The sequence below is a fragment of the Epinephelus fuscoguttatus genome, linkage group LG20, assembly GCF_011397635.1.
Source record: "Epinephelus fuscoguttatus linkage group LG20, E.fuscoguttatus.final_Chr_v1".
Classification (NCBI taxonomy): Eukaryota; Metazoa; Chordata; class Actinopteri; order Perciformes; family Serranidae; genus Epinephelus; species Epinephelus fuscoguttatus.
In genome coordinates, this window is record NC_064771.1 from 7,534,129 (window position 1) to 7,561,024 (window position 26,896).

General features: G+C 38.9%; 3 protein-coding genes across 4 annotated transcripts; 1 reads left to right on the top strand and 2 right to left on the bottom strand.

Annotated features, from left to right (window-relative positions):
* Positions 1 to 208: 208 nt before the first annotated feature.
* Positions 209 to 10,293, bottom strand: eme1 (essential meiotic structure-specific endonuclease 1). 2 transcript variants are annotated; one of them, XM_049563757.1, is made up of 9 exons: positions 10,241 to 10,293; positions 8,556 to 9,284; positions 8,258 to 8,385; positions 7,916 to 8,005; positions 5,764 to 5,885; positions 4,884 to 5,022; positions 3,399 to 3,514; positions 3,123 to 3,312; positions 209 to 736 (listed from the first exon to the last, which is right to left on the bottom strand). In XM_049563757.1, the coding sequence occupies exons 2-9, from the start codon at positions 9,256 to 9,258 to the stop codon at positions 560 to 562; spliced, it is 1,665 nt and encodes a 554-aa protein (XP_049419714.1). In that variant the 5' UTR covers positions 9,259 to 9,284; positions 10,241 to 10,293; the 3' UTR covers positions 209 to 559. The 2 variants fall into 2 exon arrangements, with proteins under 2 accessions (XP_049419714.1, XP_049419713.1); XM_049563756.1 differs by having other exon boundaries at positions 8,556 to 10,282.
* A 977-nt stretch (positions 10,294 to 11,270) lies between these two features.
* mrpl27 (mitochondrial ribosomal protein L27) lies at positions 11,271 to 14,145 on the top strand. Its single transcript, XM_049563764.1, has 4 exons — positions 11,271 to 11,342; positions 11,969 to 12,097; positions 13,279 to 13,346; positions 13,433 to 14,145. The coding sequence occupies exons 1-4, from the start codon at positions 11,291 to 11,293 to the stop codon at positions 13,637 to 13,639; spliced, it is 456 nt and encodes a 151-aa protein (XP_049419721.1). The 5' UTR covers positions 11,271 to 11,290; the 3' UTR covers positions 13,640 to 14,145.
* Positions 14,146 to 14,292: 147 nt separating this feature from the next.
* Positions 14,293 to 25,762, bottom strand: LOC125880923 (uncharacterized). Its single transcript, XM_049563763.1, has 5 exons — positions 25,527 to 25,762; positions 24,117 to 24,223; positions 22,267 to 22,359; positions 21,994 to 22,155; positions 14,293 to 19,555 (listed from the first exon to the last, which is right to left on the bottom strand). Exons 1-5 carry the CDS (start codon positions 25,561 to 25,563, stop codon positions 19,343 to 19,345), a joined length of 612 nt encoding a protein of 203 aa, XP_049419720.1. The 5' UTR covers positions 25,564 to 25,762; the 3' UTR covers positions 14,293 to 19,342.
* Between the last annotated feature and the right edge of the window lie 1,134 nt (positions 25,763 to 26,896).

Genomic DNA, 26,896 nt, shown 5'->3' on the forward strand with positions numbered 1-26,896 from the left:
AACGCCCTCTTGGATGTGGTTGAAGGTCAAAAGTCAAGGTCACTGTGACCTCACCTCCCATAACTCAAGAATTCATTTCACACAAATGTCTAAAAGGATATAATGATGAAGTGATGACATTTTATACACAAAAGGTCAAAGGTCAACTTTTGGTGACAGTAATGGGACAGTGCAAAAATTCCACACCATCTCTCATGTCAAACTGAGGTTTATTTATTTATATGATGTCCAGTGATATACAATGTTTTGCTGGAGTCTCTGTCGTAGAGATAGTGAGTGTAAAGTTAGCATGAACCTGTCAGAATGACCACAATTTGAGAAACATACCCACATTGAAAACTCTGAGAATTTCCCTTAAATCAATGTGTATGACATTTCATAGAAACTATTACTTAAGGATAGCAAACTTAAAAAATGCTTTTTTTCCTTTATAAAACTTTAATATTCATGATTAAATAGAAATTGAAATGCAATAAAAACAGACCTCCATCTACTATGAAATTCTGTGTTAAATAGACACTGCCAAAGTCCAAAAATTATAGGAGTCTAACTTCAAAAATCAGACAGTGGAGTCCAGAGACTGCTCAGGATCGCAACAGTTCATTAGGAAGAAGAGGCGTTTGGAAAGCTCCGGGCCGACGCGGCGAGTCGTAGAGGTGACACCTTCTCCTCTGCGGATCAGAAGGTCAGACAGCAGGGAGATCTTCTCACGGTCGCTCTTACATTGATTGTAAGCCTGCGGAAAGACAGGAAAATTTTTAGTATTAACAAAAAGAAAAAAAAAGTTACAATATTCTAATATGTTTGCAGACGTGTCTTTGAATACGACTGAAAATGGTTCCACCTAGATGTGTTGCCTTGGTATTTAAACTGACATAAAAGAGTCATTTTCTTGTAGGCTGCACTTAATTAACATCCTGAGGCAAAAAAATGGGTGTTATCTATAAGATGCATTTGTATTAAGAAGGAGGCTGCACTGGCATAGACGCTGCTTTTTAAAATGCAGCAGTAACAAAAGAAACATATAATCAACAGAAAAGCAGGGAAGGGAAGAAAAGCATTAAAGGAAGGTCAAAGACTAATAATAAAGGAATTCAGGAAAATGTATGCGTGTCCCGACACCGTCTGACTGAAATACACGAACTTACAGAAATAAGAAGGAAAGCAGCAGTCTGAACACATACACAGCCACTGCATAGACTGATAGCGACCTACAGCTAACATTTGCACAGTCTACTGAATATATGTATTAGCTATTTGGGTCAAATAATCACAAACAATAAAAAAAGAGGTGAAAATTCGTTGGAACCCACATTAAGGCTGTAATCTTGCTCATATGCCAACTCGGTGACAGATAATTTTCAATCTGTCAAAGGTTAAAGTCAGCCTTGAAACAAAAATGCAGCATATTGCTTTTGCCATGACAAAAACAATTTATTTTTCTTTTTTTTTTTTTCATTATCATCATGACAAGAAAATGATCCAATTCTCACAAGATTATTTTCACAATATAACAAGATATTTACATAATAATTTTCTAGTCATGGACTGTTTTCACAGCAGACATTTTGACTTGTCATATTAGGAAAATCACACGTGAAATTTATAAATTAATGATGACTCAGTGCCATTAAGTGTCCCAGTAAGCTATTTCAGTGAACCAGGATGCACAGTACCCAGGGTTTCCCCACACACTGATTAATTTGTGGTGGCAATGATTAAAACATCTGCTGGCAGAATCAAGAAGATTTTCTATTTTTGGATCTGGACTGTTTATTAGAATCCTATTGAAATATAAACTAAGCAAAAAAGTAAGGAAATTTGTGTTTGGTTATTTTTTTGTTGTAACAATGCTTCTTAGCAATAAATCTTATACCGCTGGAAAGCCTGTTTATTTCCCTTTTGTGGGATGAGCAGCAGAGCTAAGTATGTGGGTTGTGCCCATGAAAAAATTGCCAAATCTTCTCTGCCAATCAATTCAATCAATCAATTTTATTTATAAAGCCCAATATCACAAATCACAATTTGCCTCACAGGGCTTTACAGCATACGACATCCCTCTGTCCTTATGACCCAATGCCAAACAGCTTTTTTTTTTTTTTGCTGTTGACTCTTGTTTGGTGTTTGGTGGATTGGATGATTGAAGTCTGAGGAAACAAGACATATTGGCAATTTAACAATTTTTCATTTAACAAACAGGAGCCTCAGTGGCGTGTGGAAGAACCATACACAGCCACAACATCAACATTGGTTGGCTTCAAGTCTGCGGTGTGGTTCACTTAACCTGTGCATTAAGAGGACTGAGTTCAGTTTGTTTAAAAAGGACTATATGTGAAAACACCCTAAAAATAACAACCCTTTGCCTCAGACACTGCTGCCTTTTACCAGGCAACAGCAGCGCACCAAGCTTCAGAGAGCTGGGGATGAGAGCAGGCTAGCAGGTGGGCAGGTGTCAGATCTGTGCAGAGCACCGGAACAAAAACAACACATCACTGACAGTATGATAATGACATACAAAACACAAGTTTCACCGCTAGTGGTTTCTGTGACATGAGAAAACTTTCAAAATAAGTAACGTCAGGTGACACCACTGTTTCTATGATTGCAGCAAGGATTTGTTGTTCATAATGTAGCATTATCAGAAAAAATAACAGCACGTGCCCTGAACGCTTCAGTAGTGAGTTTACTGCATCTTTTAAGATTTTAATGCGTCAGGGACACAGGACATGGATATGCTTCATCCTGGGCATGAACTGACTCTTAATCAAATGATTCATATCAGTCAGTGTCAACTTGTCTTCTGGCCCATATAGTCTGTCTTTAAGCACTGACTGGATGTTTTTCTCATTATTGCAGTACACCAACACAGACATCAATACACTTAAAAGATTTGTTGATCAAGAAAGTTTCATGATAGTTTTGCAATTCAACCAGATGAAAGTGGTGTGCTGTTATTACAAGAAAAGCTTCTTGTTAAATGTTATAATATAGTACGGTGCTATAATGAGGAAATATGTCACAAAAAAAACAATCTTGTTATAACGTACCCTGGGGTAACAATATGAGAGATACAAAGGTAGTTAATTATGCTGCTATGAGGAGAGTGTCAGCAGTGAGTGTACCTTCCTGAGCAGCTGTGGGGAGGGATACGCTGCCAGGATGGCTGAGGCCATGTCTGGACTGACTCTGTTAAACTGCTGGATCTGTCTCTTCCACACCTGCAGCAGTCCCTTCCCAGCTTTATCCACCCGCTGCCCCCCCGCCCACTCACTCTCCAGGTGGAACGAGAAGCCTGTCTTCTCTCGCTCTCGCCTGAAAACACACACAGGAACATGGGAGATGACTGTTTGATCTGACAGAAAAAGAGCTAGGCCGAAGCTAAAACTAGGATCACTCACTTAAAAGGGGCTTCTGCAACCGCTTTGGTTGTCATGGTGATATGATCGGAGAAGTCCTTCCAGGTTGACAAGAAGCGGACAGAGATGCCTGTGTGAAGCTGGAGATGCACCACTGCCTGATGAGATAATGGAGGGAAGAACAATGCGAATTACTACGAAGACAAAATCCCTTAACATAACTTTAATTAATGCTTTATTTGCCCCCTTAGACAAATACCCTTTTGAGTCCAGATGAAATGAAAAATGCTTTTTTAACCCTTTCAGATCACATCCCCAGACATTTTGTGCACCTATTTAAGAATATATACCAAAAAAATACAAAATACATTTCCTCTTCTTTCAACTAATTTCAATCACCCACTAATCAATCTGCAACTTTTTGCCACACAGAGCTAAGACTAATGGTGTGTCTCAAATCACATACTTCCGTTAGTATACTTCTGTGTAGTATACTGTGTGCACTATGTACTCATTGGCGTAGTGCACAAATTTTGACAGGGTAGTGTTGTCTCAAACCAAACACGGCCATTGTGCACTCACTGGAAATGACGACTGCAAATTAGCTAGTTAGCAAACTAGCATTAGCATTCGCGTTATCGTTCGTGGTACCAAATCATTACAGACTGCTAAATTAGCGCAAAAAACATGTGTATTTGTACAATGCATCGATATTCATGGTCGCACAGTCCTCGGCCACTATTTCCAGTTTGAAAAGTGGTCCCTCCCCTTCCGCAACGTAGCCAAGATGGTGACCACCGACGGCGAGAAGTGTCCATAGTTCCAACTTTTTGACCGTTTTGAGTGCACCATCCGGGTACTCATAGTGCACTGCATTGTTCCATACTTCTCAGTGTGAACGCACTCATGCACTCAAAATAGTAAGTGTAAGAACAGAAGTACGTGATTTGATACACAGCATAAGTTAATGAGCTAGCAACAGCATGCCAAAATACAAAAGCAGGTCAGCACACTAGAACCCGCTCCTTTCAGAAATCTTAATCGTATCACCACTTGTGACGTATTAGGCACAAGCTGTCTTGTGAGGTGACAGACCTTGACCTTTGGACACCAAATTCTAATCAGTTCATTCTTAAGTCCAAGTGGATGTTTGTGCCAAATTTGAAGAAATTCCCTCCAGGTGTTCTTGAGATATGACACTCACAAGAATGAGACAAACAAAGTCACAGTGACCTTTGACCACCAAATTCTAATCAGGTCATTCTTAAATCCAAGTGGATGTTTGTGCCAAATTTTAAGGAATTCCCTTGAGGCATTGAGATATCATATTCACAAGGATGGGGTGGACAGTAGGACAACCCAAAAACATATTGCGTCCGGCCACAGCTATCGTCGGCATAGGGCATAAAAATGACATCATCGCCAATGGATAAATTAATGGGAATCAGTTTCACTGCAAATAATTTCACAAAGTCTGTTTTAGATTATAAAAAATGCTTATGTACTTCCCTTTACTAACCAACCTACCTCCTCTAATTCAACCCGGGAAACCTCAGGAAGAACCTCAGCTCCACCATTCCTCCTTCTCTTCTTCACTTGTCCTCCTCCTCGCTCCTCACCCGCAACTGCCTCTCGAAATCGCTTCTGGCTTTGTGACTTCTGGGATCTGAGGACAAAAAGTCATAAATGTCAGGACTCCCTCCAGTCTGGGCAGCTCCCTGTGCCCCATTTCCCCTCTTCACACATATTTCGTTCTCACTGTTCCCGGCTGAGTTGTGGCACACTCTGCTGACAGTGATAGCTGACATGTTTCCACATGCAGCTGCAGCAGCAGAGGTGTTTAGGTGGGTTTACAACGTATCTGAGTGCCATTCCTTGTTTTTCAATATTTTATCGAGTGCTATAGTTCACACTGTTGTACACATTCACACTGGATCCTCTGCCATCTCCACCAAATCAATCAGTCCTCTTCTACTGTCAGACACTGACTGCAGCCGTGAAGTGATTCAGTGCTTCGCTCAAAGGTTCATCAGCAGTAGTTTCTTTGACATTGGACACCTATGTCCTGTCTTTTACCCTCTCCTATGTTGTCTCTGTTGCCCAAACTGGAACCAGCTGTCTCTAGGCTACTGCCACCTCACATTTGCCTACATAAATTATTGCTGAAATGATTGGTCGACTATAGATGAACAGAAAATCTATCCGCCATTTTCACAAGTGATTAATTATTTATTATCTCTACTTCCTGGCTCTCCTGTGGGGATCTGCTGCTTTTGTCTGTTTTATATCCCTGGAAACTGTTTGACATTCAGACTGTTGGTCGGGCAAAACAGGAACTATAAAGATGTCGCCTTCTGACATTTTATAGACGAAACAATTAATCAGAACTGATGCTGTCCTTTCCTACCTGAAGTATTTCTCCAGCTCGATGACCACCAGACTGAGGATCTTAGTGGGGTGACGCCTCTGCTGCTCCTGCACCCAGGACGTCAGAGTCGGGCTGGTGCCAGACCTGCCATGCCTCTCCTCCTGCATTAAATACATCCACACATACCACACTGCTGCTGTAAATAATGACTACAACAACAAACATGGATTAATCTGCCACTGAAAACAGTCCCTAACAAATGCACTATTTCCTCCTGTTTGAGTAATGTTTGATAAAAGCTACATTTTGTTACTACCGGCTGTTTTAGAATATTATGGAGGCTTTTTAAAAATGAAACTATATTCTTGTGAGGTGTTTCTACAGATTTGCAGACAGTGTTGCTGTTTTTGGACTTTTCGTGGGATTAGTTGACAATGAGAAAATGATACACTCTTAGAAATTAGGGTTCCAAACAGGTTATTCCTGAAGGGCTAAGGTTCTACCCACAAAAATTCACTTCTGAAGAGCCTTTTTTTTTTTTTTTTTTTTAAAGAGAGGGTTCTTCTTTCTACATTATTAACAAACAGTTAAGTTAGTCACACATTCACTCCACTTGGCACTCCACTGCTCCATCTCCCCAGCCACAGTGCCCAGAGAACGCTCTGCCACTCCAAGAGTGCAGTGTTCTGAATAACAAAACGACACATTCCAACAGCGCTCTGAATTTACGAACGGTCTAGTTTGTGCCAGAGTGCGCTCTTGCACTAGGGGTATTGCCAAATGCACCCCAAGAGTTCTAATGAGAACCCTTTTCATCCAGAACCCTTTTTGAAGAAAGGGTCTTTCAAGGGTTCTTTGTGAGACTACAGGTTCCATTAAAACATTTCTCACTCTGCCTCAATTCCCATTGTGCCAAGTTTCAATAAGTTTTGCACGAAATATTCCGAGTCTCATATGCATTGCCTTGTACCTGTTACACCATGTCGTTAAGTCTTGGAACATAGCCAGTTTTCACTGAAACTGAAGTTCCCCTTCTCTTTCAGGGTGCCGTGACAATTAGGCAGCAGACAGTGGATCATCTGTCTCTGCTCTAAGCATGCTGGCAAGAAATAAAATGTGAGAGTTGTTGGTTCCGCTGTCCTGATGTAGTGACATTATTGCAAGAAACAATGGGGAAATTATTCTAAAAATAAATATATATCATTTAAAGATTTTACATTGCATTGCATTGTCAAAAAAAAAAAGATTCATTAAATCCTACATCCCATATCTTAGCATTGTTAAGCTTTTTGATAGATTGCTCTTAAGACCAATTAAGGCCAATGTGCAGGAACCCTGAAAAAAGGTTCTCCTGTGGGGACAAGCCAAAGTACCCTATATGGCTGTAGTTAGCACCTTTATTTCTAAGAGTGTGATATAACATTAGCCTTGTCTTTTATTTGTTTTGATGTACTTCTATATCACACAAATCTCTAGCTCATTTCAATCATTATTCCTTTGTCTCAGCATTTATTTATCATGTTTGTGCTCTGTAGACCAAATCACCTCTGATCCCACTCACTGATACTGCCGCTTGTAGCTGTTACTATGTGGGAGATGCTATAAATCATTGCCCACTAAGACAAACAATTTCAGAAACAGCTTTTTTTCCGACTGCAATATTGGCTCTAAACTAGGTTAAGATCTTCCACTGCCCTCTGCGCTGACTGCACTCAGTAATTGTAAATGTAGTAGATATGTTATGTTGTGGTTTGACGGTGATTTATAGTGTTTATTTTGGCCATTTGTTTATAGCTATTTAATATTGCTAACGTGTGATGATGTTGACAGAACAATGCTGTTTCAAATTTTACTAAAAACAAATACCTTCTGCTTCGATATATGTTCATTAAAGTGAAATGAATTCTATTTATTTGTACACGTATATTTGTTGTTCATATTTTAATTAACGTATCTCTACTTGTGACTCTATTACTATATTCAGATGTCAAATTCTGTTGTCTTACATCCTCCATCTGTTCTGTTCTTACTTCAGCTTTATTCTCATGGCTCTATTCTGTTGTAGTTTATTAGAATGACCACATTTTCCCATTAGGCTCATTAAAGTTTCATCTGGGCTCATTTTAAAGTCGCTCTGTACATGTTGTAGTTAAAGTGTGTCAAGCAGCAGCACAGCAGCTGCTTCACCAACCTGAATGTAGCCGTGGATCAGAGTGATGAAGTCGTCAACTGTCATGTGCATCACAACATGGGCCTCTGGTACACACTGACCATCATCTGGCTGGAGACACACGGGAAACAGAGAGGAAATTAGTACTCCACCGCTCATTACTAAATATTTCAATACTGTTATGTAGTGGTATTATTACTGAATGAGTGCTTGTAAATCTGCTTCTCATTCTCAACACTGGTCTCATTTGTTTAAGGCAATTAGAGCAAGGTGTCACAAGAAATTTGACAAGTATATATTCATGCTTCACCTTGAAGAGAACACAGCAGTGGAAAAATAATGTGTGTGTATGTGTGTTATCACCTGTGCACAGGGAGCTCTCCTCATCCAGCTGACACTGCGTGGGAGGGGTTGTTTCTCTATGGCACAGCTACAGCCCAGAGCCTGCACCGACGCCAAGAGAGTCCCGCCTCCTTCCAGCTGTAAGAGAGCTGCAAACACAAATCATGTCAACAACAAATCTTGCTTGAATAATGCCTTCAAAGCATAAAACAATAACACAGTAGACACACAAGACAGCCACAGAGCACAAGTGACTTCAGAGTGATTTTGTTATCCACTTGAGCAGAATGCTGAGTATTATTTAATGTCTTCTCAGTACCTGGGTCCACAGCCACCACCATGTGCTTGATACACTCCTCTGGCCTCAAGGCCTTGGCAGCCTCTGCCAGAGCTTTTTTCTCTGCTCTCTGTCTCTCTTGTTCCTGCCTGAGCACCTCCTTGCCCCTCTGCTGTGCCTCCCTGGCCTGCCTCCTCCTCAAAGCCTCCTCCCTGGAGGCCTGGATCTCCTCCGCCGTTCGCTTGGCTGGTTTCCTCTTGGCAGGAGAGGTGTCAGTGGGAGGGAGCCATTGCTGAGGGAGAGTCGCCATCTCATCTGGAACATCTGAGACCCCACGGCTCACTGTTCTCACCTGATGGACGCTGAGAGGCTGCTCCAACTCTGAAAACCCATTCTGGCAAGAGAGCTGTGAGCCGGCCAGATTGGATGGCGAATACTGCTCAGCATCTTTCTCATTAGCGACAGTGGAGGAGGCACTAATCACATTGTCTTGTCTTTGTTTGAGTCTCTGTGCCAGAGGGACATAAGGTGCATTGTCATCAGAATCACTGCTGATCATCATTACATCAGCACTGCCCTTCGCTGGGGAGAAGATGGCTGGCTCTTCTGCATCGGAGCCATCCAGGTCGACTAAGTTCTCTGGGTACCTCTGGGGGGCCCGGCTGAGGTTTTGACTCGGCTGGAGGAAGTCAAACACAGGCAGTTCCTCATCTAGGTCACTGGTGGAGTCACTGTTGCTGCCCATGTTAAGTCATGTCCAAGAAAAAATTACTGTATATGAGATATGACACAAGAATTACTATAGGATCATCAGGGGCCTCGGTTTTGTGACACACTGGGGGTGACACATATGAATCGGGGTCTCAATGGTCCTCCGATATGAAATCTGGAGCACTAAACACATAAATTACTGCATTATGCACCAATTTGTGCCTTTTCTGCATCCCTCTAAAGTGAAAATATCCTTAATTTAAACAACTAAGGGATGAAAATGTATATGCTCTAAATATTGACAGGAATGGTCCCCTGCATTCCTCCCGAAACCTACACCTATGAGGATCATTAAGGACCAGGTTATTCTTAGCCCCAGAAGTGCCTTTTCTTCTGGGAACAGACACCCCACCAAGCTTCGTTCACAAATCTGTTAAATTTGGTTTACGTAGTGTCTTAACAAGCGATATACTGTCTGCCAGATCATAACCTAAAACACACAGAAAGTATAGGTATTCTTCTAAATTCGGCGTAAAGATAGCCAACCAAACATTACTTATTTAGGTCAAAAACTGTATTTTATCATCAAAACAGACAAACTGTCGCCGCCCACTGCTGTGTGTTTTGGTGTCAGAGAATAAGGACGACCAATAACAGAAATCGCTTGAAGTAACGTGAATATTTTATACATTGTGCCGACATTGACTAAACTTGCCGATAAGATATAGACTGTTTTTTAAAATGGAGTTTGGCACAGCATTAATGTTCCTTTAAAAAAAGCGAAATACCAAAGTAAGCTAAGCCCAATTTACCCAGACATACAAAACATGAGCTAACATTAAGCAGCGAAGTTGGCGTTAACTCGAGTAAAAAGAGACGCTGCGCAAACGTTAAGTTAGCTGGAAGTGGCTTTACGTTACTCACGGAGTTTCTTTACGTTTCTACGACATAATGCATACAGACGTGGGATAATGAAGAAGTAAGATGCTAAAATAAGGAACCCTACTTTCACTTACTTTTTAAGTTCTGTCTTTGTTTTTCCCTTCAACTTGATTTCCCCGCCCCGGACTGCAAGGTAATGCTGCGTTCAAGTTTGTGGAACGACCCTCTACTTCCGTTTCCCACCGGAAGTCTGTTAACATATTTGAGTTTGGTTTTAAAAACACTACAAGTAATGTTACTAAATTGAATCTCGAGGCATTTATTGTGTTGTTGTTGTTGTTGTTGTTGTTGTTGTATCGTGTTCAATCCATACAATCAATCATCTTAAAATAAAGATAATTATAAAATTTGACTAGAAAACTAATCAAAGGACAAGACAAAAAACTATATACTTAGGGGTGTCATTTAAACAAACTTTAAGGAAATTATTTAAGGGTTTACAAATGTCTTTTGTTTTCTTTGCTTCACTGTTCTTTGGTCCATGTAATAGTGTCTGATTTCTATTTTCAGTTGTTGTGTGTATGGCATCGTATTAGTCCATTTGAATTTGTGGATGTCAAATTTTTCATAGAAAACAAAGAGGTTCAAGATGAACAGGGTGTTTTTTCGCTATCAGTATAATCCTTTTTTCTAAATAAATAATTGAACCACTCAACGTCTTAAAAAAAAATCGAAATCTATCCAAAACACATTTATATCCTCCGTAGGCATTCATAAAATAAGTGACAAATAGTTTAGATTTTATTGACAAAACACACATTTTCCGTCAGTATCATATTAGGACATTGAGAGTATCTTACCTTAGTATAAATCAAATTTACAGTTTTAAATAAGACTCCTGCATATGCTTACATTTAAGCTGCAGATTTAACAAAAAAAAAAAAAAAAAAAAGCATGATACTTCCGCATTAAAATCAACAGACCAGAATATTTTATTGGAGGGACTTATTGTTTGTAGTATTTTCTTAATTATCTTGACGTAAGCGTTAGTTTTGATGCCATTTAGCTACACTTTGGTAACAACGTATAAACACTATTTTCAGCCTGCTGTTACGGTCCAGCATTTTCCTGGGGAAATTGAATGCAGCAAAGAAAATCCGGATGTGACGCAATTGACGCAAGCGATGTCATTCAAGATGGCAGCGCTGGCGTCCTTGCTGCTTAAGACCAGAGCAGGTATCATGTAACGTTATTTAAATGAATATTTTATGATTTCCTCGCACAAATTGCTCACGAGAACGCGAGAAATATGCGTATTTATTCCCAGTTGCTCCGTGAGTTTTGTTAGCAGTTCACAACGCTTTAAATGTGTGACATGCTAACTTAGCTAGCGGTGCTAGCCTTTCAATGTGTATAATAGCACTGAATGTCATAGACTCGATGCAGTGTAAACATAACAATACTTATTTTGTTATTCACAAATTATGTCTTCTGTAATAATACTACGCTTATCAGTGAACGACTGAAGACGTCCGTGCATAATAATTGTCGCATGGTCAATTTGAGACATATTCACTTACTTTGGTGCTTTATTTATGCCAATAAAATGATTAGATTTATGTTCTGCACAGTTATTTCCCTCCACTTTGCGAAATAAGCAGGCTCTACAGAAGTTTCAGTAACTTTCAGCTATGTACCTCGCTGGTAATTCACATTAAACAAGTCAGATCTTGATAAACTGACGTTGATTTTGTCGTGTTGTCATTAGTTATAGTATATATGAGTGACTGTAAGATATCAGGGCTGAAACTGGGGGTGTCAGTGAGTTGACATGAATTTCTTTGTGCTGCTGCTCGTTTCAGGTCTGTTGGTACCTGGCCAGACCTCCCTGCTGGACTCTGTGAGATTTGCATCTAAGAAATCTGGTGGCAGCGTTAAGAACCTCGGAGGAAAGAGCCCTGGCCGGAGATATGGCTTCAAGAAGCAGGACGGTAATAACATGATTATTTAACACTGCTTATGAGTGCTACAATTATTATTCCACACTCTCAAGTTCACGTCAAAGTGATAGCTGAGTACTGGTCAAATAAATGTAATCTCTTGGTTTTAAAGTATAGCAGCTTTTGATATCTCAGTATCTCCTTTTGTGTCAAAAATGGATAGTAACACAGTGAAGAGAAGAGCTCATACACAGCACTGGGTCAAATTAGACACAGCGCTCCACATGTTAAAGGAGAGGGCTAGCAATTGATATATTTTTCTTATTATGAACAAAGAAAAACTGAAGCTAACAATTACTGTACATTGGGTTGCCAGTTTATTAGAAACACCTCAAATATACAAGAGTCCTGCACCAAGTCCTCCTTCATGATGATGCTAATTTTTAGTTTTTATTTAAACAGTTTCACAGAGCAGTAGATGCAACTCATTTCTAAGGTTGTTGGCATAACTGTTGAACTGTATTAAATTATACAGAGAGGTGCTTTTGCCATTCAGCATGTCCCCATTGATATAAAGGAGGATCCTATACAGTTATCATATATAAAACAAGTTCAAAGGTCCTCACAATGATGAGGATCAAGTCTGTGCAAGTTAGTTTTCCATACCATGAGAAAGTGGATAGAAACCAATGAAAAACTAGAGGAATAATTCATATCCACCCAAACAATGTCTCTTTCAGACATGTCCGTGCTTAGGCCAGCAAGACAATGAGACACATTTTGCATGTGTACTAGACTGGCCTGCCTGCAGTCCAGAGTTGGCTCACATTGAAAATGTGTAGTGCATTATGAAGGACAATGGAGAACTCTGACTGTTGAGTAACTGAAGTCATATATCAAACAAGAATAAAAAAGAATTTCCCTTTCAAAACTTCAACAATCAGTGTCCTCAGTTCCAACTTTTTAAAAACATGTTGTAGGCAGCAAACTCAGAATGAGTGTATAATCACAAAAAAAAACAATACAATTTGGTCATTGAATATCTTGTCTGTGGGCTGTATTTAATTGAATACAGGTTGAAGAAGATTTGCAAATGATGTGTTCATTTATTATTTAGGTTTTACACAACCTTAAAGAAAATTACCAGAAGGGTAGTCGACACGACATTGGTAATAATGAGTGTTAATAATGGAGCTTAGACGATCTAACATCTCTTTTCATTTGGTCACAAGGTAACTTTGTCCATGCGGGTAACATCCTTGCGACACAGAGGCTGATGAGGTATCACCCAGGAGCACATGTGAGTTACACTTTCTGTATCAGAGAATGTTGATGTGATGTAGTGCAGATTTGCACATTCTCATCTCCTCCATCCCTGTCCCACAGGTGGGGATGGGAACCAACAAGACGCTCTTTGCTTTGGAGGACGGCTATGTCAGGTTCACCAAGGAAGTCTATATCCCACCACCACGCGACCCCGAGGTCATCCGGGTCATCACCAAGCTGCCAAAAGGAGCCGTGCTCTATAAGACCTTCATCAACGTTGTGCCCCTCAAACAGGAGGGCAAGTTTAAACTGATAGACATGGTCTAACACTGACTGGACTGGGCTGGGACGTCACTGTTTCCCAGGTATTCTTGCGCGTTGTGGGATCAGCAAGGATTTGTTTTGACTGATTTCTGGAGAACTAAGTAAGCAGCAGACCATCAGCCAGAGAACAGAGAGGAGTCAGTGTAAACCTGCAGACTGTTGGCCTCTCCTTGGTTCCCTGTCTCAGAGTTCCATGATTATTTGACACTCTTTCGCACCTATTAAACAGGAGTTCAGTTCTGTCACCCATGGATTTCCAGTTTATTTACAAAAAGTCAACAATTCAACACATTGTTGACTTTTTGTTTTTTTCCTGTATTTAATAATAAGATCATCCCAGTACAGTCTGTGATACTGGTGTATAACCATGGGCTGGTGTCAATCATTACAGCTTTTGTTCACTGAGATGCTTCATGTCCACCAAGAAGTAAGGATACCTTAAAACTGAGGTGTCATCGCTGTAATAGAACATGTACTGTATTTACTGAATTAAAGTTTTATATGTGAAAGTCTTTAATGACTCTGGTTTTATGTCAAGTAAATTATTACGTGTTAGTACTTAAACATCAGTGGCTGCTTAAAGGAACACTTCACAGTCAAAATAATGATTGGTTTATCAGTTATTCACACCATGTTATGTTGAATTTGGGAAGAAACTTTTTTTCTCCATGGTAAGCAAAGTATCTAAAAACAGAGAACATTGTTAATGAATTGAAATAAAGGGGTCCGCATTAACAGCAACACTATATTAAAAACATCTGTTTACAAACTCTCATAACTTGTGCAGTATAATCCAAGTCATTTATCCAGTTGTATTGCTCAGTACTTCCCTTTTACTTCAATTCATTAAACATTTTCTCCATTTACGGATTCTTCAGTCACCGTGGAGGCATTTGAGAAAAACAAAATTTTCTTCACATATTCAGCGTAACACAGGGTGAGTAATTGATATGCAAATGGTCAGTTTGTGGGTGACATATTCCTTAAAAATGCCAGAAATCTTCTCTTCTTTTTTTTTTTTTTACTTTTTACCATAGGCAATGGGGTCCTACATGAACCATATGTTATTTCACATGACATGTTACTGTATTTGTTGGTTTGTCTGAGCTCAGTTTTCATGCAAAGCAGAAATGATGAGAGGGAAGCTGCTGAACTGACAGAGCGTTTTGGAGGTGCACTGCAGTAGCTGGTTGTTGAGACTCGTTTATCTGACTTCCAAATCTGCACACAATAATTACAGAGTACACAACCACACATGAAAGCTGCCCATCAGCCATGACACATAAAAACACCCCGCACATGTCACGATCAATCATGTTAAATTACTGACAGAAGATGAAATCAGATACACTCAACACTGCAGAGTTGTGCACACATTTAAAATCAGTGAGAGGATGCTAGATTAACTATGAAATTAATCACCAACTAATTTAATAATCAAGTAATTTGTCTAAGTATTTTTTAAGATAAAAAGTCAAATTCTAGCTTAAATGTCTGTATCTTTTGATTTCACTTTCGTAATTCTCTGACAGTGAATTGAATTGTCTTTGGGTTGTGGACAAAACAAGACATTTTAGGAAACCATCTTGGGCTTTGGATTGACATTTTATACACCAAAGAATTAATTATTTTATTAAGACAAAAATGTCAGATTGATCAACAATGATGTAATTGTTAGTTGTAGTCTCATTTCTTATTTTAGTCAGTGCAGCATTAGAAATGCTGATGATTCTGTCCCCTTTATGAGTGTTAAAATATTGATTTATCATTTATGAATATTCATCTTTACTTTAACATTGATTGTTGCATATTGATTTACACATTTTTAATGTTACAGAGAACTAATTAAGACCTCAAACCAAGTTTATGTGCTATGTGGAAACAAATTGTTGGAAAGGTGTAATACCAAAACTGACCACAGGATGTCGTACAATCACTCCTCCAGTACTTAATATGCTCCTCAGTTTGGCTTACTAGTGTTAGAATCCACATATTGACATTCCAGGCCTATTTCTTAATAAATTAAAGTTACAGAAAAAGAAGCAATCTTATAAGAGAACACCACCCAAATTAAGAATTCTATTATGTTATTTCCATGGCCTAGGAAAGTTCAATCAATATTTGTGAACATGAGATTCACTCTTAAAGAAGAGAGAGAGGTATCTCTAAATATAAAATCTGGAGCTGCTCCCTAGACGATGAATAGGAGCCTGATTTTGCTTGTTGTCTTCTTTATACCCAAATGAGCTTTATTCTATTGTAGTGTTCACAGTTGTAAAACAGAAAATGTACCCATATATTCAGAACATTCCCCTGGGTGCTCTCATTGTCATCTGTAAAGTCTTTCCCAATTAATTGTCCATGGAGCAGCTCCAGACTTTATACTTGATGACACTGCAAATTTAACTCTAGTGTTTGGATAGCAGAGAGAGTTTTTCATGTTTAATAATACTGTTGGACTGTCTTTGTCCATAGGAACAACATGTATGGATTTTGAAAATGGCCGTAGTTTCCTTTTAAGAATTATACTTCCTAAGGTTTATGATTACTCCGTAACTTGGATAAAAGGAGCCCTTTGATGATTGCCAGTGTCCTTCAACAATCCCTGTGTAAAATTTGTTGTGAATGGTACGAGCTTATCAGCATCTCTTTGAACGAGCTTTGAACAGGAATTAGGAGATAAATGGGAACGGCTGTATTTCAGAGGCTTGTGGTATGCAGGGGGAGTGTGGGTAAGTGTGGGTAAGGCTTAGTAAGTTGAAACGCTGTCATGAAGCAGAACGAATGATGGATGTGAGGAGTTTGCAGACATGGCATTCTATGTCTTAGATGGTGGAGGGCACATCACTGTTTGTGGGTTGCTGTGCACTCCACAGTCTGATTGGATAATATACCGAGGATAAACTGATGAACACTTCCATAAACCAGCATCAAGTAACCAAGTGTGAGCAATTTGATTCTTTGGTATCTGTTACACTGTTTGTGTTTTTCCTCTTTAGAAACAAAAAAATGAGTCATGAAGTTACTGAATAGCCACTGACAATTGTGTGAGATCTGCATTTTTGGTTCTCAGTCCAGGCAAGTATCGGTGCAGGTCATCAGTGGATCCACAAGCAGCAAAGTGTAGTCTAGTTCTCCCAGATGCTTCCTGGTTATGGTTGGTTTGTGTTTTCTGTGGTTAGTGTTTGATCTGGGTTAAATAGTAACTGTGCTGTCGTACTTTACCTCTCAAACTGTGAGTAACAGTCACTGATGATGAGTGCAGGCCAAACACTGTCACTGTTTAAGCAATGCTTGGTCTTGCCAAAGAAACTTCTACCAGAGTGAAACCAAGTTTCTTAGGCTAACCTGGCATCAGACATCAATATGACATTGGAAAGATGCTGAACCCTTACACTGGACGGACATAAAAGTTAGGTTAGAATGAAAATCAGGTTGACAATATTTTGAGTGTCTAACAATGTTTAAATGTCACGTTGTGGGGACATTCACATTATGACGTTTTGCAGACTTTGGGTTTTGATTCCCATACCTTAAAACCAAATGTTGTTATTATACATCAAGATGACACTGGTGTGCAACATTTGAAAGATGCTGGAATTTGGTTACTTAATAACACAACTTAAAACAAACAAAATATCAATGTCATATGTCGTCAGTTTTCCACGTCAAATTGACGATGACATTAGACTTTGTCCTGACGTTGGAATTTGGTCACCTGACAACCTAAAGTCATCCAAATATCAACACCCATTGACATTATTTTTGGTTTCTACTGTTGGAAATGTCAGCTTGTCTGTCAGTTAGTCTATTGGTCCACCACTTAAACATCACAACAACTATTGGACTGATCAGCATGAAACACTGTACACGCATTTATGATTCTCAGAGGATGAAGCCCATTGACTTTAGTGATCCCTTGACTTTTTCTCAAGCATTACCAACAGGTTAATAGTTGTAGCTTTTAGTTAAATGAGTCAACTACTATTGGATGCATTACCATGAAATTTGGTACAGATGTTCACGGTGCTCTTTGGATGAATCCTAATGATTAAGTTGATTCCCTGACTTATTTTCTGGTGCCATCAGCAGGTCAAAATTTTCACCTGTCCAGTAAAATATCTTAAAATCTACTTGATGAATTGGCACAAAACCCTGTACAGATATTCATGGTTCCCAGATGATGAATCCCATGGATTTTAATGATCCCCTGACTTTTCCTCTAGTGCCACCTGCAAATTGACCTTCAAGTGAAATGTCTAAATAACTATTTGATTGATTGCCATTTAATTTGTTTCAAACATTTGTGTCTCCAACAAGACAAACTGTAATCACTCTGATGACTTTTAATTGGTTCAGTATTTTGGTTTTTGACCAAATGCCATTTTCATAATCCTCAGGTGTACTTTGTGTTTAGTGCTAATAAGCTAATGTTAGCATGCTAACATGCTAAATTAGGGTGTTGAACATGGTAAACATTACCTGCTAAACATCAGCATGTTAAGGCACTTTGAGCATGTTAGCATGCTTATGTTAGCACTTCGCTCAAAGCATCATTGTCTCTAAGTAGCCTATAGCATCACTGAGCTGCTAATGTGTATCTCACTTGCTGAGATGAAGCAGCTTGTCTATAGACAGGCATGGTCCTGGGGTTTACGGTCCACATTTTAAGACAAATCGGCATCCATCCATCGCATTTATTGTTAAATACAGAAATGTGAGCTAACAAAGTTAGTCAAAAATGACTTTAAATTTACGCAAAAACTTATGCTCTTATGAAAATTTACAGGAATGGCTGTACGAGCACTCATGTCATCACAAGTTGGTTTTGTCCATGTCTTTTTAGCTGTCATCTTTGCTGTCTTACACGTTTTCATGCTCCTCTCTGTCCCGCTGTTTACAGAAATGTCTGAGCTCACAAAACTGGGGCTTGTTAAAGGCCTCTAAAGTAAGGAATATTGACCAAACACTACTGGATACCCACAATATTCCCATAATAACAATATTGTTACCTTGTGACGTACTGTTGAGTAAGGCTATTTTTAAAGCTGAATTTTTAGTTGCTTGCGTTATTACAAATGTCGATGGAATTGAGGTTTTCTTAATTAGAACAGAACCAAAAAGTGCCACTGTCTCTACTGGGGTTCTTTCTGTGACTACATTTAACAGCTAATCAATTTTTTTTCCTCACAATTCTATCAATGCAGTGAATTATTAATCCTAAAAGGGTGAGATCATACTGGGTGTTGGTGGAAATCCATGGTATCATATGATGATCTAAATGTTGTTTCAGAGGTTTCTGAAAAGACTGAGTAATGAAAGACTGATGGAGGCACTGAGGATTTAATTAATATAACATCTGCTGAATTCAAACATGTGGAATAAAAGTCTTCAGAACAAAAATAACCTGATTTTCTCTAAGGAATCACATTTGTCAAGCCTTTAAATCCATCCTCCCATTATGCCATTCTTGGAAAAACACAATGTAAAACCTGCCAGGAATTGAATGGACAAAGCAGAGCTGTGTCATTGTCACCCTTGTGGAGTGTATAGCCAGAGTCATTATCATGAGAATACCTCTAAGAAGGATCACAGAGATCTATCAACAGCTCTTCCAGAAACTCTTCTCTTGTGCCTGATGGCGTCACTCGCTTGGCTCGAACAAAAGTAGCCCCTTTCCTCATGCTGTGGCTTGACAGCAGACTTTCAGATTGACAGAAACGTGGAACTATGTGCTGGGCATCGGGAGGAAGTTGGTCCCTGTGGCGGTGTGGGTGGTTGAATGGGGTTGTGTGTGTCTTCAGTGAGGTTTGAGGAGTGATCTTGGGGGTGCATTGACAGGTGATCATCCAGGGAGTGCAGATTCACAGGTAAAATGTCAATGGACTGGCGAAGGGTCTCTTCATACGTTGGTGGAGGCTGGAACAGAATGTGACAAAGAAAAGACTGTATTGTAATAAATGTAAAGATGTACTGTAGGTAAATGGAACTACGCAGTTGAAGACATTTGAAATAAGTTCACAGACATGGGCAGTACGATTCAGCCTGTACAAAAAGATTGTATATTAACTTCTGTGGCTCTGGAGGAGCTTTCAAATAACTGAGAAAACAATCATGGTGACATCAGGGTTATCACAGCTTCAGCTGGAGACTAAAACTTTATAAAGGAAAGGCTGTGTTACAAACTGGGGGAGAGTAGTACAAAAATATGCAATTTGTATCATTATGGGTACTGTTAGCCAATGTCATCTAAATCATGCCAACACCTTCAATTTGTTCAGCAATTGAAATATCTGGTGTTGTGCTAACTGACGGATGTTTTTGCCAGCTGGAAAAAAAAAACACTATTATGTGAGCTCTCTAGGCAGCATCAAGAATGTGGACCTTACCTTCCTACATAGCTTGCTAGCTACTAAGCCACATCCTTGAAAATTTGAGACAGATAAGTGAGAGCAAAAATGGCAACAAGCCTGGTGAAAATAATTGGAGGTCAACAGTATTGTCTTTAAGGGGTTCTGGTGTGCACAGACTACCTAAGGCATCCATTGGTACCATCCATGTCAGCATAGCTTGTCAGGAAGGGGGCTAAGTAAACCTCCTTTAGGGCAAGTTTTGGCAACAGAACAACTAGCATGGCCATTTCCAGAGGGGTCCCTTGAACTCTCGCCTCAAGACATCTGAATGAAAATGGGTTCCGTGGGTACTCACAAGGTTCCCCTAAACTTAAGAAGACTTGTTCCCTTAATTAATTAATTAATTAATTAATTAACAATCAGAAACAGATCTCATTGAGGGTCCAGCAGGGCATCTTGCCAGTGGAGGCCACAAAAGTATGTCTTCAAAGATATGTTCATGGGTAACACTAGCTCTCATCACGGGGAACAAGATAGTGCTGAGACATTGAAAGTCAAAAGAGAAGATCAGCTTTAAAGAATTCATAAAGTAAATAATAGTTTAAAGGTTTTCAGAAACATTTGAGGTCCCTATCTGGAGATGATCAGTAAAGATGATTAATGTGTCAGTTGATATCTGTGGTTCTTATGCTTGCTCTTTGTACATTATATAATTGTTTATGCTAAGCATATGAACATGCGTGACAATATGATGTGTTATAAACATTTTAGGACACCAGTGTTACACACTGCCAAGAAGAATGCGCCCGCCCTTTTCTTTTTTCCTTATAACTCTTTTTTCTTTTAACTTTGAATATTGTTTGTTCAATTGTAATGTACTGTGTTCCAATACTGAAAAAGCAATAAAAAGTTTGAGCATAAAAAAGGCTTGTTCCCACTAAATGTTGTTTCCTTACAATCAACACACTCCTTCAAATCAAAGCTATATATTTGTCTTTTTGAGGAAAAGGACAACTAGCCTTTTTGAAGAACAATGAATTGCCCAATATAATAACACATTAAACACAGGACTGCTGAAGAAGTCAAAGTGTTGACTATAGCGGTATTAGTCTATGTACATCAGATAATTAGTAGACTAGTGTTAAATGTAACCAAAGTATATCAGAATGTGATTCCTTAATTTTCCATATTGACATAGTGTTTAACCGGCCTGCATTCGTAAACAACAAGATTGAATTCCTGAAATTCAGTTATGGCTGTTAGTTTTGGTGTGCCACCCCAAGATGTTGAGTGGCCCCATCTGGCCACGCCTATGAAACATTTCTGGGAGCACCACTGTCTACAATCTGTGTTGACTAACCATACCTAGAAACCAAAGCTACACCTGGATATGTTACACTGAAGTCCTGAGTGGAAGGATAAACTGTTAGGATGTTCTCCATGAAAATGACAAAGTCTCTTTTTCACATTACTGAGGTGATACAGATTTAACAAATGAGATAGAAGGTGTTAATTGGTGAGCGCGAGACACATAATTTTGAACTTTGAAGAGAACTAGGCTAGCTGTTTCCCCAGGCTTGTAGCCTTGTGCTAAGCTATGCTAATCGCCTCCTAACTCCTAGTTTCATACTTATCCCACAGAAAAGATAGTGGCATCAATCTTCTTGTGTCACTCTTGGAAAGAAAGTGAATAAGTTTATTTCCCAAAATATAGAATGCTTATTTAAAACCTTTTTCATTTCAAGGTAAACTGCAATCAGAGTTTGTAAGGGAAAGTACCTGCAGGGTACAGATTTTGTAGCTCTCTGTCTGCTCACCTTGGGCCGTTGCTAGCCATTTGGGTGCCAAAGCATAATGGCTTTTGGATGCCCCCTCTTTGCCAATTTGAAAATGATAGTTGCCTCACTTTCCCCTTTAATGTAGGCTAATAAATTATAATAATAATAATTATTATTATTATTATTATCAGTAGTAGTAATAGTAATATATGCTCACTGTGCTCACCTCATCACGGCAGCCACTGAGGCCAAAGCGTTGTGAGATCATACTGTGGATATGTCTCTGCCGGTCCTTCTTACGAACGCTCTCATAGGAAGGCAGCCTCGGCAGAGCCCCATTCAGGTGGTAGTCATTTGGCTTCCCTATTATGAACAGCCTTCCGGGAAGCTGCATACACACACATGCAGAAAAAAAATCTGATATGAAACTTCTGGCAGATGCACTGGATACTTTTCAAATTTTTGCAGTTCTAATTAGTTATAAAGTCACACTTTCTACCTGTGCTCCAGTAGCTCCCTGGTTCATGGCAGCACTGTGCTCATTAGCGATGCCAATCAAAGAGTGCCTGCTGTGGTAATGAGGAGGATCATCCTGGGAAGAAAGATCATCAGAGATTAGTTTTCATTTTACAGAGTTAGTGGTTTCAGTTAAGTTACTCTACATAGTATAACTGGTGTCTGTGTCCCATGTCAACATCTACAGCAATGGTGGTCGTGATATTTCACTCAGAGGGTACTTTTTGAAAGTGGTCATTTGTGTAACCAATTCATTTTACTCCATTAACTATCACTGAGGCAGAAACCTCTGACATGAATATCTAAAAATCCATTAAAACAAAACTGTATCTTTCTGTATGGCTAGATAATACTAGAGGTATGTGAACCAGTGGACGACACAGGAAGAGGCTTTATATTGGTAAATATGCACCCCACTGAGGAGCCCTTTGATAAGAATCCCTGTCAGCCCCGGGGATGGTGTTGTGTAGTCGACCGTGACCTCTGACCTTCTGGCTGGGTGGGTATTAAGGAGGGTTCTTGCTATTTCTCTCTGTGGCAGTGTGGTTGTAGTCTGGCATCAGCTGCTGATCTTTAATCTGCCATGCATGCAGCTACTAACATGTGCTTGAATGCCACAGTGAAGCTGAGTCCAGACAGAACTGACACACGAGCTGGCAGGAGCACAGAGGAAAAGGAACAGGGAGCTGTGCGCACAAAAAGCCCTCCAGTGACACTCGCTTCTCACACTCTGGTTCACTTTTTCCTTCTCATCCTTACTCTGTAATGCTCAGAGACACTAATGATGCAGACCTCCTAGATTCTTGACTTTTTATCATAAGGAATATGTCAATTTCTGCCCAGGTGCTCAAGACCCTTAGGGGCCCCAGAACCTGCAGGGGACTGGAATAATTTGATCCCTGCAAATTATTATTATTATTTTAGTTAATATAGTTTTCTTATTAGTATTAATAGTAGCTATTATCATACTGTATGCTAGTGTTGCATGGTCATATTCCTAAATAAAGTTGTGTGTTTAATCAAATTACTATAAACTAACTGACACACAGAATCCTGTTATTACTCCAGCATAGTAGCCCAGGTTGGATCATACTAGAGGGCGGCTCGGACTGCGTATTTCTGTCAGAACCCGTCACAAGCCAGCGTCAGGAGTAGGCGAGCCCGACCCGAGCCCAACGCATATTCTGTTTCATGTCCAAACCTAACCTGAGCAGAACGCAACTAATGCAATGTTGCTGAGGCACTCAGTTTGTCGCTGTAACCCTATTGTTGTTGCTGTTGTTACCGACCGTCAATAGGCACACACACACACACACACACACACACACACACTTTCATCAGCAGTTCTGATTAATAAACTCTGAGTCATACTATTGGCATTGAGTCATCATCGCCTTTAACTCTTTTTGAACTGTAACCAGCTCGGGTCGGACATCCATATTCTAGTACATATGTATGCCTTAACAGGTGAATCAGGCCATGTCTCTGGGACTATTTTACTTTTTTGTGGTTGTTGATGGTTTATTGATTTTCTACTGCTATTTTTGTACACTGCCCACATAGACTTGTGTATACTAAATGTTGTGTTAAAACTCAATTTCTAAAAACAGCAGAAAAAAATACTATAGGGAGTGTATCAAGGGAGCAAATGAGGATGGGAAGATTATTTCTCTGAGTGGGGAGTCATAAAGTATTACATTTGTGGAAGCTACAACTGTACACCACTGCCTAAAGACAGTCAAATAGAATCTGGTATGAAGAGGTCGATTCTGTAAATTCTTACTGAACAGTTAATGTGATTGAAGTCTTTCTGTAGTAGAGAGTTGTTCTTACTGTGTAGTGCTCTGTTGTGGAAGGTCTGAATCTGCAGCACAGAGGATCTTTTCTGTACAGGGCCACCACCAGCATCAGGATCACCAAACAAAATGCCACACAGGACCCTGAGGCCGAGGAGAGAAACAGCATTAAAAAAAATGGGCAATATGCCCCCCTGCATGTATCTCACTCTCTGAACACCAAATGGCAGTAAAGTTTACCTGATGCCCATGTACATGCAGTAAGCTCTGCCATTTGTAAATGTCTTTCATGAAATTCTGTACAAAACAAATGTTTCCTCATTGGTGTTTAAAAATCTGTGAGTTTTGATGAAAGGTTTATTGGTCATTCAGAGAGATCTGTTTGTATAAGTTTTCATCAATACAAAATTAATTTGATATACTACTAATAATAACATTCCAACCATACTATACTATACTAGACACTGTGATATCTCTAAAGCTACAATTTTCTTTATTTCCATGAAAAGCCAAGAAAAACACTCATGCACTGATGGGACAGAAATAAAATCCTTTAACTTTAACTTTCTTATTATTTTATATTATGTCAATATAACAGAATGTTTTGGGTTAACTCCATTGGCAAATTTGTCACTGAAAATGTGTAAATGTGTTGTCTTTAAAATTTGATTATATTCAATACAGTATTTGATGTTTGTAGGTAAAATTACTTGTTTGTGGGTAAAATTAGTAGGTAGTTACGCATCATATCAATACACATTTAAATAAAGATCCAGTAACCTGATACCTTTGTGTCATATAAGCTGCATTTTTAAAGTTAATATGACAAAATTATGTTCAAAAATCACAGTTTACTTCATGTAAATTATTAAAAAGTTTTGCTGGCATAAATGACCCATCATGTGACACATTTATGTTGTGTCAGATTACTTTGTTGCTAGGGCTGGGCAATTTATGGATATTACATTAATATCGTGATATGAGACTAAATATCGTCTTAGATGTTGTCTCTTCCTGGTTATAATGGCTGCATTACAGTAAAGTGATGTCATTTTCTGAATTTACCAGACTACAACACTTTCTCGCCTCTACCTGCTCACTTATTATATCTGCATTATTAATGATTATTTATCAAGAATCTCAAAATATTTAAAAGCACCAACAGTCAACCCCACCATATCGTGGTAATATCCATATGAAGGCATTTGGTAATAAAAAAAATATTAAAAAATATATCTTGATATTTGATTTTCTCCATATCACCCAGCCCTGATTGGGTTTACATTGTAATATTGCACAAACAGAAATTACATTTACCCCGTGTTATGACTGATGTAATGTAATGGTAAAAAAACAACAACAAAAAAAAATGTGTAGGCTATACAACTGATTGTGGCCATGAACCACTAAAACATGTGTCAGATAGTGTAGAAAGTGTTGGTCTCACCTGAAGCCACTAGGACAGTCAGCAGCTCTGGAGCCATCGCAGGAATCGCTCTCGGTGTCGGAGATTAAAAAGACACGAAACTTTTAACTTGTCTCTATAAACATTGCCACAGCTTTCAAACACACCTCCCAACGTTTTGGAAAGTTGTCCTGCGCACGGTACAGAGTCAGACACCAGATCCCCCGAGATTAACCAGCGGGTAAATATTAACACCAAGGCAGGACAGAAAGTGTTACCGGCATTAATAACTCACCCTAAACTGACATCATTCCTGAGAAAAAGCAAAGCCAGAGCAAAGCTGACTCTTGGGCAGACTCTAGTGGAAGTTAATGGCGACGCGCGCAGAACTGATCTAATAGGCTTTTTCTTAATATTACAGTACAACAAATTACCAAAAATCACTACTACATACAATGCAATTTTTACTGTATAATAATATCATACTGTGTTCTTTTTTCCGCTATATTTTTATTTATTTATTTATTTATTTATTATTATTTAATAAACTTCATTTTAACTCATTTGTAAGACATGTTTAATGCATAATATTTCTCAAAATGATCATATGTTTGCATGTCTAACACTGATGAACACATTGCTTTATTGACAGCAACATTTTTTTTATATATACATATAACATTATATATAAGGTGAGAAAACCAGTTCGAAATGATGAAATTATGTCTGGAGACCATTAAACATTGTTTTGAAAGACATTTTATTGATATATACATATTTTATTGTGATATTTAACCAAATTCAGAATTTTACTGTGAAGTTCATGCACGTAAACACAGTAAGTTTACAGTAGCATACTGATGATTCACAGTAACATATGGAGTTTAAGTGTAAGATAACAATGAAATACAGTAATTCTACAGGAGCATTTTGTTAAATCATAGTAATCAAATGTACATCAACTGTGAAGTTACAGTTAAATTCAGTAATTTACAGGAACGTAACATTATATCAGTAATAACAAGCTTTAACTATGAGTTTACAGTTAAAAATAATTTTACAGGAACATACTGCTAAATCACATAACTACTGTGAGATCACAGCATACAGCTGTCATTTTAGAACAATTAACTGTAAAAAGTAACAGTAATTTACTGTTAAACTAATGCAACCAGTAGCCAGTAATTTACTGTAAATTTACAGTCAAATATTGTACAGTATACATTTACCATTTGTATTTTCATGTATATTATATATTCCCCTTGAGACTGTGTCCTCATATGAGGACATCACATTTTGGGTTTACTTGACCTCATACTGTACTTCATTCTACTTAACTCAGACCTGTTGTCCTCATTCGTGGACACTTTTATGTCCCATCTAGTGGTAGTATAAGTACAATGACTAATCCT